A 12,806-nucleotide genomic window follows, 5' to 3' on the forward strand; every position below is an offset into this window, starting at 1 on the left:
GGAAATGGTTTGGGGTGTGATGAAAACTTCAAAAGATTGTCCATCAAAAGACACCAATGATGGATTTATTAATCTTTTCTAAATTCCAGCCCAATAAGTTATTAATTAATTAATTACTTTCCCTCAAAAAAAAAAAAAAAAGTTATTAATTACAAGTGTATATTCCTTTCAAAAATAATTACAAGTATATATTACTACTCCGCATATCCCTATCTATATGTCAGAAGACTTTTGGCTGTATTTTATTTAACTAGTGTGAAAGACTTCCTAATAAATTGGTATTTTTGTTAAGTATATTATTTGCATTGATGATTAGAAGTAGAATAATATTTGATACAAAGTTGACCTAGATTTAATTAAGGATTAGATTTTATTTTTTTTGGAAAGTAGATGAGGATAAACAACATGTCTTACACAATTAATATTTGATTGCACCCGCTAGATAACTAAGGCACAAGGGATCGAGCTAAGGATGCCAATCGATTAACCATCTTGGTAATGATTAAGGCACATGAATATGTTTTATACTCTATCATTATCTTTTGTACTGTACTTCTTTCAAGTGATTAAAAATAAAAAACAAATTAAACTGTTTATATGCATTACTTTTAACGGAGTACTAGTTTTTGCATATAGCCCATGCAACCTTTTTTTGTGTGTGTGTGTGGATGTTTTATGTTGAGAATAATGGATAGAGGGTTAATAATGATGTTTTACTTCCTGGAGTAGTTTAATTATTTGTTAAGAAATCGATTGATAAAACTATATAATGTACTCTGTATGTAGTGGACTAGCTTTCTCGATCTATATAAACTTCTCTATTTATTTTTAGTAATTGCAGTATGTATAATTGTATAAGAAAGTACATCTACAAAGAGATGAGAAATGAGAACCATGTTATAATAAGATCGAAGCGAGATTAAAAAAAAAAAAGAAAAGAAAAGAAAAGAAAAATAACAGAGTAAACCAGAATCAAAGAAGTAATCAAGCTTCCATTAATGGAGAAAACCAAAAACAATTTACTCAGAATTTGGGGAAGAACACTGAGAGCTTCATTACAGAGAATGTAGAGAGAGAAAGAGAAAGTGTTATTCAATGAATCAATTAATGTATTCTAACTACCTCTAGACTATTATACAGCTAGCTAATTATTACATTTTAATTAAATGCTGACTAGGATGATTTCATAACAAACAAGGAGTTTGTTACAACAACTTTGCTAAGCTGGCTTCCACTGCAGACGTATGCTCAATACCCCCCCTCAAGCTAGGGATTGGTGCAACCATACCTAGCTTGGACAACAACTGAGTAAGCTGAGGAGAAGGAAGAACTTTAGTGAACACATCAGCTAATTGATTTGCACTAGGTAGATAGGTAAGCTGAATAAGTCCTTCAAGAACCTTGTCCCTGGTGAAATGACAGTTAACTTCTATATGTTTGGTTCGTTCATGAAATACAGGTTTCTTTGCAATGTGCAAAGCACTCTGATTGTCACAGTGTAAAGTGACAGGCCTCAGATCAACTATCCCAATTTCTTCTAACAGTCTGACCATCCAAGTTACTTCAGAGGCTACAGATGCCATTGCTCTATATTCTGCTTCAGAGGAAGATTTAGATGTGGTTGATTGTTTCTTGCTCTTCCAGCTTACAGGAGACTGTCCTAGTAACAAAATATAGCCTGAAACTGACTTCCTTGTATCAGGACAAGATCCCCAATCACTATCTGAGAATGCTTGTAGAGTTAACTTGTCAGAACCTCTTAGTATGATTCCTTGTCCTGCTGTAGATGCCACATATTTCAAAGTATGTTGAAGAGCTTGTTAGTGTGGGATCCTGGGTGTCTGCATATATTGACTCAGAGTTTGTACAGTGTAAGAGAGGTCAGGCCTTGTGTGAGTGAGAAAGTTTAGTTTTCCAATTAGTGTTCTGTATAGAACAGGATCATGAAAAAGCTCACCCTCATCTTGTCTGAGCTTAAGATGTAAAGGTAAAGGAGTAGGAACTTTCTTTGTTACCTGAACACCAACAAACTCTAAGAGCTCCTTTGTAAACTTATGTTGTGACATAGTAATACCTTCAGAAGAATGACTTATTTCAATACCAGGGAAGTAACTTAGAGAACCCAGATCTTTTATACTGAAAACTTCATCTAGATGCTGCTTCAGACTTGAGATACTTGCATTATCAGACCCAGTGATGATCATATCATCAACATAAACAGCTGCCAAAGTAATAGAATCATTGTGCTTCTTGATGAACAGAGAGTGATCATATAGAGATTGAGAAAACCCTTGATTCTTCAACTCACTCACTAATTTGGCAAACCATTGCCTTGATGCTTGTTTTAGCCCATATAAAGACTTGTTAAGCTTGCAGACTTTATTTTCAGGATTAGAATAACCTTCAGGTAACTTCATATAGACCTCTTCATGCAAATCTCCATGCAGAAATGCATTATTTATGTCAAGTTGACATAATTTCCAACCTTTAGATGCTGCAAGAGCTAGAATACTTCTGATAGTAGGCATCTTAACCACAGGAGAGAAAGTCTCTTGATAATCAATTCCTTCCTTCTAAGTATATCCCTTTGCAACTAATCTTGCTTTGTACCTTTCCAAAGTGCCATATGCTTTAAGCTTGATTCTGTATACCCACTTACATCCAATTGGCTTCTTCCCTTTTGGAAGTGAAACTATTTGCCAGGTCTTGTTTGCTTCTAAGGCTTGTATCTCTTTCTTCATAGCCTCTTGCCAATTTGGATCCAAAACAGCTTCTTTGTAGCTTACAGGTTCTGTCATAGATTCAACTATCTTAACAAGGGCCTTGTGTGGAGAGGAAACAAAATCATAATGAACCAAGTTGCACCAATGAGTGACAACAGTAGAAGCTCTCCTTTTTGTTGATAGATCATATATGCTTAAATGGGAAGGAGTTCTTGTCACCCTTGTAGATTTCCTGAGATCAACTTGAGCAGTATCTGTTACATCCAGAACCTGTGAAGATGTGTCTACAGATTCAATAGAATCTGCTACTTCTGAAGTTATAGGAAAAGCTGAAGTAGAATTTTCAGGTGTAATATGTAGGGAAGTTTGAGGAATAGGTTGAGGATTTAGAAAAGAGAAAACATCAGGAAAATCATGGATAAAAGTCTGTTGTGTGGTTGATGGTAAGTAAATCTTGAAAGTGGAAGAAGAAGGTGTAGTAGGGGATTTGGAAAAATGAAAAGGAAAGTGTTTTTCATGGAATATTACATCCCTTGAGATCTGGATTTTCTTCGTTTCAAGGTTAAGGACTTTGTATGCATTTTGATTAGGTGGGTAACCAAGAAAAATACAGGCACTAGCCTTAGGATCAAACTTAGTTCTATGTTGTTTAATAGTAGAAACATAACACAAGCAACCAAAAACTTTTAAATGATCAATGTTAGGAACAAAACCAAATAATTTTTCATATGGAGACATGTTCTGTAAAACTTGTAAAGGCATTCTGTTAACTAAATGGGCAGCACAAAGGATACATTCTCCCCAATATGGAATAGGAACTTTAGATTGAAAGAATAAAGCCCTAGCAGTTTCTAATAAGTGTCTGTGTTTTCTTTCAACAATGTCATTCTGTTGAGGAGTGTCTGTACATCTTTTTTGTACTATAATTCCTTTGGAGTTATGAAATTTTAACAATTCTTCTTCTGTTAGTTCTTTAGCATTGTCAGATCTTACACAAAGAACTAAAGAATTAAATTGAGTATATGCATAAGAAACAAAATTTTTCATAATCTGCACAACATTAGACTTATACTTATCAAATTTATCCAAGTGTGTCTAGTAAAATCATCAACTATAGTAAAAAAACATTGTATAACCATTATATGTTGGTGTTTGATATGGTCCCCAAACATCAACATGTAACAACTCAAAAGGTTTGCTAGTTTTAATACTACTATGAGGAAAAGAAAGTCTACTTTGCCTAGCAACAAGACAAACTTGGCATATACAATCATCTAAATGCTTGTCACCTAAACTAGGTTTTATTAAGTGCATCTTGGAAAAAGGCAAATGCCCAAACCTCAAATGCCATAGTTTGGCTTCTTCCTTATTTGTTGTCTTTTCACAAGGATCAGACACATTAACAGTATTAGCAGCATGCTTATAAAAAATAGTTTCAAGTTTTCCTACAAAATTTCTGTCTGGAACCACTTCTGTGCAGTACAGATTTTCCCTCATTCTACCAAGAACTAGAGGTTGGGTCAATTGAGTGCCCTGGACATAACATTTGTCAGCAGAAAAATTCACTTCACATTTTAAATCTTTACACAACTTATGTACTAAGATAAGATTAAACTGGAATTCAGGAACATGCAAAACATCTTTTAACTCTAAACCATTATCCAGTTTTACTATACCTATATTTTTAATAAGCACCCTTTTACCATTAGGAATAGTAATAGTATTATCTGCATTTTTTAACAAATTATAAGACTCAAAAAGCTTTAAATCATGGAAAATATGATCAGTAGCCCCACTATCTATCACCCATTTATTATTAAAACCATCCATAAGACAGAATTTACCTGCAATTAATGCATTTCCAGTGTAGCTTTTGTTGTCTGTCTGGTTTTCATCTGATGCATTCTTCTGACTCCCAAGCCAAGCAATAAATTGTTGATATTGTTCCATAGATCCTTGTGTGTTTTGAGAGGTTTGAACATCTTGAGCTTCTGCATTCTGATAACCATAAGCATCCTCATCATTACAACCAGAGTCTCCAACTGCCATATTGGCTGTCCTGTTCCCAGTCCATCCAAATGGATACCCATGAAGCTTATAACACCTGTCTATGCCATGACCAGACATCTTGCAATGATTACAGTACCAAGAATTCTTTTTGTTGTTGAACTATCCTCTTCCTTGAGAATTGTTTATAGGAGCACCTCTTCCTTGAGAGTAGTTCACAGGAGCACCTCTTCCTTGTCCAGTAAATTTACCATACTGACTATTATACTGTTTGTATCCTTTATCTGCTGTTTTGTCATTGAATCTTCTTCTATCAACAGCAAAAGCCATAGATTCTAAGTTGTTTGAACTAGCAGTCTGACTTACCATCTTCTGAGTTTCATCTTGCATACATAGCCTGTGAGCAACACTAATAGTTGGCAAAGGTTGCATCATAAGAATGTTAGTTCTTACTAGAGCTAACTTATCATCCAACTTCATGAGAAACATCATTAGCCTCTGGTCTTGCTGAGTTTTTAGAATTTTTTGTGTTATCATACAAACACAATTTCTGCAGTTACAAACTGGTAAAGGATTCTCACTGTCAATAGCATCCCAAACAGTTTTAATTCTGGTAAAGAATTATGTTACAGACTCATCTTTCTCTTGTTTCATATTAGCCAATTCTTGATGTAAAGAAAACAATTGTGTAGCTGATGTCTGACCAAAACGTTCCTCTAAATCCTTCCAAATCTCACTAGCAGTCTTATAAAACCAAACACTCTTTGCAATTTTCTTATCCAAAGAAAACAGAAGCCAACCAATGACCAAATCATTGCATCTTTGCCAAGAACCATAGTTAGGATCAGTTTCTAGAGGTTGTACTACAGTACCATTGATAAATCCTAACTTATTCCTTGAAGAAAAACCTAACATCATAGTTCTTTTCCAACTGTTATAACCAGTTCCATCAAACAATTCATTCACCATTTAGTATTGGCATTATCTGACGGATGAATGTAATAAACACTTCCAGGTACTACTGTAGGATCTTGATTTTCAATACCAACAACCATACTAACTCAAATTACACCAAAAATTCAAATCAAGAAGATTCAATCAAGAACAAGTCAAGAAGAGTAGCAACAATTCAAAAATCAATTGTTGCTCAATTTTGATCAATCAGACTATTAAACCTCAGAATCACAATCAATCAACACTTCCAGATCTCAATCAATATCTCCGAATTGTAAAATCCAAATCAAAAACTTCACAATCACAACAAATACTCAAGAACAGAAGTTCTTTAATCAATTTCTCCAAACGATTTCGTACAAAAAAAACGACGATCACAAACACTTAATCAAATATGTAACCACAAAATTGATTACCTCAGTTTCGATTCAAACACCGTCAGCTCTGATACCATGTAAAGGTGCGGAAAAATAACAGAGTAAACCAAAATCTAAGAAGTAATCAAGATTCCATTAATGGAGAAAACCAAAAACAATTTACTCAGAATTTGGGGATCGAAGAACACTGAGAGCTTCATTACAGAGAATGTAGAGATAGAAAGAGAAAGTGTTATTCAATGAATCAATTAATGTATTCTAACTACCTCTAGACTATTTATACAGCTAGTTAATTATTACATTTTAATTAAATGCTGACTAGGATGATTTCATAACAAACAAGGAGTTTGTTACAACAACTTTGCTGAGCTGGCTTCCACTGCAGACGTATGCTCAATAAAAATTTGGTCATCATTGTTGGACCGTATCCTTCAGGATGTTTTTACAATGGAATTCCAAAATTAGATTTTACATGGAACAATGATTGTTTAGAATAAATTTATATTACAAAACTTATGGTAGACTATTTTGGCAGTCCATTGTAAAATTTGCAACAACAACAACATGACTTATAGGCCATGGCATTGAAGTTATAATAATTTCTCTTTTTGAAAAAGTTATAATATTTCTCTAATTTAGCTTTATTTTAATAATTATAACATAATTAACCTTTAATGATTAACCATAGTTGATTACTTAACAGTTAACACCCTCACCGCCATGCCTCGCCACCACTGCCACTACATTGCCAGTGATTGCCACCCTTCCTCTCTGCCATGAACATTGACATTTATTTTTCCACATAGATACTTGTAAAAATCATTACCATTACTATAATTTATCAATAATAACCATTTGGGCTACAATCAATCTTTGAATGTATGGGAAAGTAATTTCATTAGTAATTAAAATTTTTTTTTTTTTAATGTATAACTTGGTACAGCAACTAAGTTTATTGACAACAAATTAATTACGACGTATTTAAATTATTGTCTTAACTGGATAGGACACCTGATCTAAACTAATTAACACAATAATGTTCATATGGCAAGATTAAATTAATTTCATCAATTGATAAAAATGTTTGTACCCAGTACATGATATCAAAATCTGCAAGTAACCTGTACATGATATCAAAATCATTGTCATACAAAAAAAATTTACAACTGAATGGGTGCCCAAATCTTTGCCCCATTTGGGCCTATTATGCCCAAGCCCAATATCAGGTCTATGGCTCAATAACTCCAAGTCATGTTAAATGAGTCCAAGGTTGTGTTCATGGCCATGCTAGCTAGTCTGGTTAAAAGGTCCAAAGGCCCAAAGGCCCAAAGTCCAGCTGCCAAAAGCATTTATTTACAAGGTAAAGTAAAAATGGTCCTCACACGTGTTGAAAAAAATACAAAGTAAATAAAATTTCAAGTACCCCCTCCCCTGTATTTTTTTAACTGAAACGTCTTGACTTTTTGCATTATTCATCTACTCGTAATTCACTTTGACTAGTTTTGTAATTTATGCATAAGAATAAATATATTTTTGTGAGTAGTTGCTGAATTTATCTTAATGAATAGTTTATTACTCCATAATATTTAATTGTTACAATTTTTCTTTATTAATAACTACTCCGTAAAATATTATCAGTTAAAGTTTTGTATGGATATATGTACACAAGAGAAACATTTTATTGATATAAATATGGAGGGAATAACTAACTTAGGTATTGAGCATGTAGTCAGGCACTTCTTGGATTAAGCTTATGCCATTTGTGTACACATAAAACACAATTCAAGATCAACATCTTCTTGCAATTCAAAAGAAGATATTGCATTGACACCAAACGAACTGTAAATTACCTAGTATATTAGAAGTCGGTTGGTTAAATATGTTAATAGTGTATTTATGTTAAGGGTCTGTTCACATTTACTTATTTTCAGTTCGGTTCAGTTCAGCTCCTAAATTCCCTCTCTCATAAAATATTCATTTCAGCTCTGTTCAGTTCAGTTCAGTTCAGTTCAGCTCCAATTAGTTCAGTTCATTCATTTAATGTAAACATGTCTTAAGTTTATCTTGTTAGGAGCCAGGGGGGGCTAGTGGAGGCCCGCCCCCCCGTGGCCCAAGTGGTGATATATATAATAAGTGTTCTGTCCCCCCTAAAGTAACTAATAAATAGCAAATATTTATCCTATATATCATGTTGTTAGTGATAGCCTAGTTGGTTGTTGGAGCTTTGTATGGAGAGGGAGGTCTCAAACTCCCCACTATGAGTTTTTTGTTTTTTTTTTTGTTTAACTTTATCGTTTTTTTGTCCCCTTAGATTTTTATTCCTGGTTTCGCTCCTGGTTAGGAGTTTTAGGCTTGATAGGTTTCCTTTTATATTGTATATATATATTATTGTGGTAATCGATGCAAATACTAAGCCGTTTTCTCCAATCGTTAGTTCTTGAGTTTAACATAGTGCGAGTACTTTTATTATTAATTTTATTTCAAGTTTTGAGAGAAGAATGAAAAAAGGAATATACAAGACTCCGGCAAGTGAAAGGTATAAAAAAGAAAGACGTATGTTTGTAACAATCAAGGAATAATTCTGCATGCACGTTGAGTATGAGCTGCCACCTGTGACCTGTGTGATTCCATGTGCCTCTACTAAAATCTAGGCTGCTCTGCCTCAACCTCAAGTACCTGATTCTTTTTGTCCACTCAGATTAATTAGCTTCACATGTGCATTAACACATTCTTATATACCATAATGTTTTCATTAATTCATTTTAATTAGTACATTTTAATTAAATTACTAAGTTTTGGGTTAGAATTCACATTATTGGTTTATTCTTAAGTGTTGCCTCTATAAACTTATTTTATTAACAGCTTGTTTCCTCAGCTAATTATTTGTGGTATGTAAGCTTGATGTTTGTTGCATGTATGAAAATAACAAGGTACCCGAAAGTAATTAGATTTACTATATTCAATTAACAAACGACAAATATCATAACGTTAGGTGATCAGTGCATACCAAATCTGATATGGAGCTACCAAATACCCAAATACTGTCTATACAATTGGTTAATTATTTTATTATTTGAAGGATTATTCTAATTAAACCTCTAGTATACTCTATTTTCCCTCCGTTTTTTAAATTACATAATTGCCATATTATTATTTACCCCTATTTCGAGTTTATTAGATATTACTCTGTATCCAAACAATAAATTAGAAAAAAAAATCGTTTTATCATATAATCTACTGAATATAATGTAGGGAACGAGTATAAGAAATCTCAAAACCAAGGATGGGTGTGTGAAAGCCAAAGTCGTCTTATAACCCAGCTAATTTAGCGTCTCCTTTCAACTTCTTCTCGGTTTTATCCTTACTAATCAAACGAAAAACCTTCTTCATTGAAAAGGTAAAAGAACAAGGATATATAACATACTTTGAATGAACTAATTTAAGAACATGCAACGCTATTGTGATCATATAAAATTAGGAGTCAAATATAAATTGAATTTAATAGAACTTGTGCCTATTATTTTAGCCAATAGAAACATGACAAGTTAGAATTGTATGTAGGGACCACATAAAATAATTGTATTTGTAGCCTTTACCGTAATGATATTAGACGTTTATATGATATTATTATAATTAGATTCTCCTCCTACAGAATTCATGTGTGCATTGGCAACAACACAAATTGCAATTTTTGTCATGAACAATGATAGGTCTTATATAAATCAAGGGGGACAAAAATGATTAATTTATGGAAACCATTAGAAATAAATATTGTACTTTCAATTTATCTCATTAGATGTTAATATGATGATAGTTTTTTCGTGGGGGAAATAGAAGTGAAGCACTATCTAACCAACCAATGCAAACAACCACAAATCATAAAAGCTAATCAATCAACTTATAACCTGAAAAAAATGGATTAAAAAGCTAAAAAGTAATAAAAAAAAATAAAGGAAAAAGCTAATTGAACATACAAAGGCTGAGCAAATGATAGTGGTATGATGGGGCCAATCTGCTAATTAATGGCTTTTTTGACTTGAAATTAAGAGTTGAAAGCTTAATTTGTAATTCGACGTCGGCAAGGTGGATTATATTCGTTTACTTTTGCTAAAAGGAGATATGGAATGGAATTATGGAATGGAATTAAGAAGAGGTATGTGACGCCATAAGCAATATCTTCAACCTTCTTTAACTAAATTTAATGCAATTGATGCTACCATACTTATTATTTTATGTCAGGCGCAATTAATGCAGCTTCAACTCATAAATTGTATGTATTCAGGGTGTCTTTTATTCACCTGATTCTTTCTTATTTGAAATTATTTTATTTTAACCGAATATATCTGAATTTAGTTGAACTTATTAAATCTTATTCAAAACTTATTTTAATTGTAAGTTAAATTTTGATAACCCTTATATTCAGAACTTATTTATCCTAAACTTATTTTATTTGAACTTATCTATGTCCGTATTGTGTAATTTAGGGAAGTGGGTGCCTTCTTGGTTCATAAGAAGGAAAGAAATTCAATGCTAGGAAGGTATATGGCTATATGCTAAAAAACTACTTGTATTTAAATTCTTAATGGAAAAATATATATGTACTTTTTACGTTATATTTTATTTTGATTCTTGTTTAAAATCTTTGATTATAGAGCCCAACTTTAACCTTAAACTCTCACAAATTAAAATAAATACTACCTCCGTTACATATTATTAGCAACGATTTGACATAAAGTAGAGAGGAAAAATGTCTAATCGTTGCAAATAATATGTAACGGAGGTAGTAATAATAATAAAAAAAAACTCCTTTATCAAGGTGTATTTTCTATAGATCAACAAAATATATTTATAAGCACATGATTTTACAACAGAGGGAATTGTTGCAAAAGTAGTTATTAGCTATTTAATAAAAAGTACACATTGGCATCTTACTTAATTTTATTAATAACGCAAACATAATGGTATAGGGCAATAAAACGTACGATTCAAAAAGAAGCATATTGCTTTGAAGTTTGAACATTACATTGTCATTTAGATTGGAATAGAATTGTGTACAATTTTGTAGATATAGGATCATATTATTGCGTGTAAATCACATAATTGTGATCATTTAAGATCCAAAAAATTCGGTTGTAGAAGATTTACCCAATCTAATTTTGATCCCATCAAGTAAGTAACTACCTTTACCTTTTGTACGTTTCATTCTTTTAACTTTGGTTTCTTTGATTATGTGATTATAGGTATTGTACTTTTGTGCTTTAACCTGTTCATAATGTTACAAATTGTCCAAAGTAAAGACTTAAATGTTTAGCACAAGCATTGATGGTATTAATCGACATATATGTTATTTTATCATATAAGTAATCTACTGTAATTTGAAAATTAATGACAATACTTATTTTTCATTGAATTTGTATGTGTTGCATATGCTTGGAAAAAAAATTGGCACACATATTTGACAAAATTGACCTAATCAAGCGATAATGGTTTAAACAGTTTGAGCAAACGATGCTAGTAGAGAAAGACAATTCGAACATGTAACATATCATACACTGATGTTAGATCTTTGTCATGTAGTAGGTTTAGACCTCGTTGGTATGTTTAAGGTAAAATAAGTATAAGAGTAAGTTTATTGCAAGCCTTGAGCAAAGTCTCAACATGAGTCTTACTCAAAAATCTTGCAATAAACTCATCTAAGACTCATGTGAGTCTTACATGGAGTTTGGAAAATCCAAACCCATGTCAAGACTTTGCAAGGCCAATGAAAATTAGTCACCTCACCAGGCCAACCAAAAGTTTACAATAATTTTTTAAAAAATAAAAAAAGATATTTTACAAAAAAAATAAATATATTTTGAAGAGGATTAAATGAGTTTGGAGTGAGTCTTGAAATAATGTGTAAATTTGGAAAAAGTCTTGTATGAATCTGAATAATATAAAAGTATTTTAAAGTTAATGGAAAACTGATGTGGCAGAGTCTGAATTCTGGGCCCGGGTCTGGGGATAAACTCACCCTGACACACCATCAATTAAATTACTATAGCAACTTTGCTAAGATCATCAAATCAACTTTTAACAAGCTAGAGATTAATTTACATAATTAAGTGATAACTAGTATAGTTGGCATTAAATATACAAAACTTGGAATATTGACTAAAAGTCAGTAAATATACTATTGACATTGACTAAGTTTAGTCATTATTTTTGGCTGTGTAGTCTGCACAATAGAGTTGACATCCTTCGCAAGTAATGGAAGTCAATGATTGAAGATGTCGCAACTATACCATGACATTTCCTGGAAATATTGCAGCAACTAACTTGTACTAGATCCTACTCCTACTCCATCGTACCAAGTTGTACTAATAATCTTATATCAGAAAACAAGATTAATAGCCTAATAGGCTTGGTTAATTAATTAACATCTTGATAATTGCATCATTAATTCTTATTCCTTCTATTAATCATGTCTATCCACTACATATTGTGCAACATTGGGTGGCAAAAACAAAATTCCATAATTCATGGCATGGTTCATTAATCGATCTCAACTAGATTTATTATTATTTGGTCTAATCATTGTTGTTCGTAGCTAGACAAGAAGCCTTTTTCAAAATTACTCTACTCATCTATAATAAATATTTCACATGCATTTATTCATCTTTTATTTTGTTTATTTTGTAAAATAAATGACCATTTTAAATAAACACTTCTCACAAGTTAGGGTCTGTTCTCATACGTTTATTTT

At 32.3% G+C, this 12,806-nt stretch overlaps 1 protein-coding gene across 1 annotated transcript; it reads right to left on the reverse strand.

The window, feature by feature from the left end:
- Window positions 1-4,892: 4,892 nt before the first annotated feature.
- LOC110723616 lies at window positions 4,893-5,699 on the reverse strand. Its single transcript, XM_021902962.1, has 2 exons — window positions 5,365-5,699; window positions 4,893-5,310 (listed from the first exon to the last, which is right to left on the reverse strand). The coding sequence occupies exons 1-2, from the start codon at window positions 5,697-5,699 to the stop codon at window positions 4,893-4,895; spliced, it is 753 nt and encodes a 250-aa protein (XP_021758654.1).
- Between the last annotated feature and the right edge of the window lie 7,107 nt (window positions 5,700-12,806).

Source organism: Chenopodium quinoa, unplaced genomic scaffold (genome assembly GCF_001683475.1).
Source record: "Chenopodium quinoa cultivar QQ74 unplaced genomic scaffold, ASM168347v1, whole genome shotgun sequence".
NCBI classification, from domain to species: domain Eukaryota; kingdom Viridiplantae; phylum Streptophyta; class Magnoliopsida; order Caryophyllales; family Amaranthaceae; genus Chenopodium; species Chenopodium quinoa.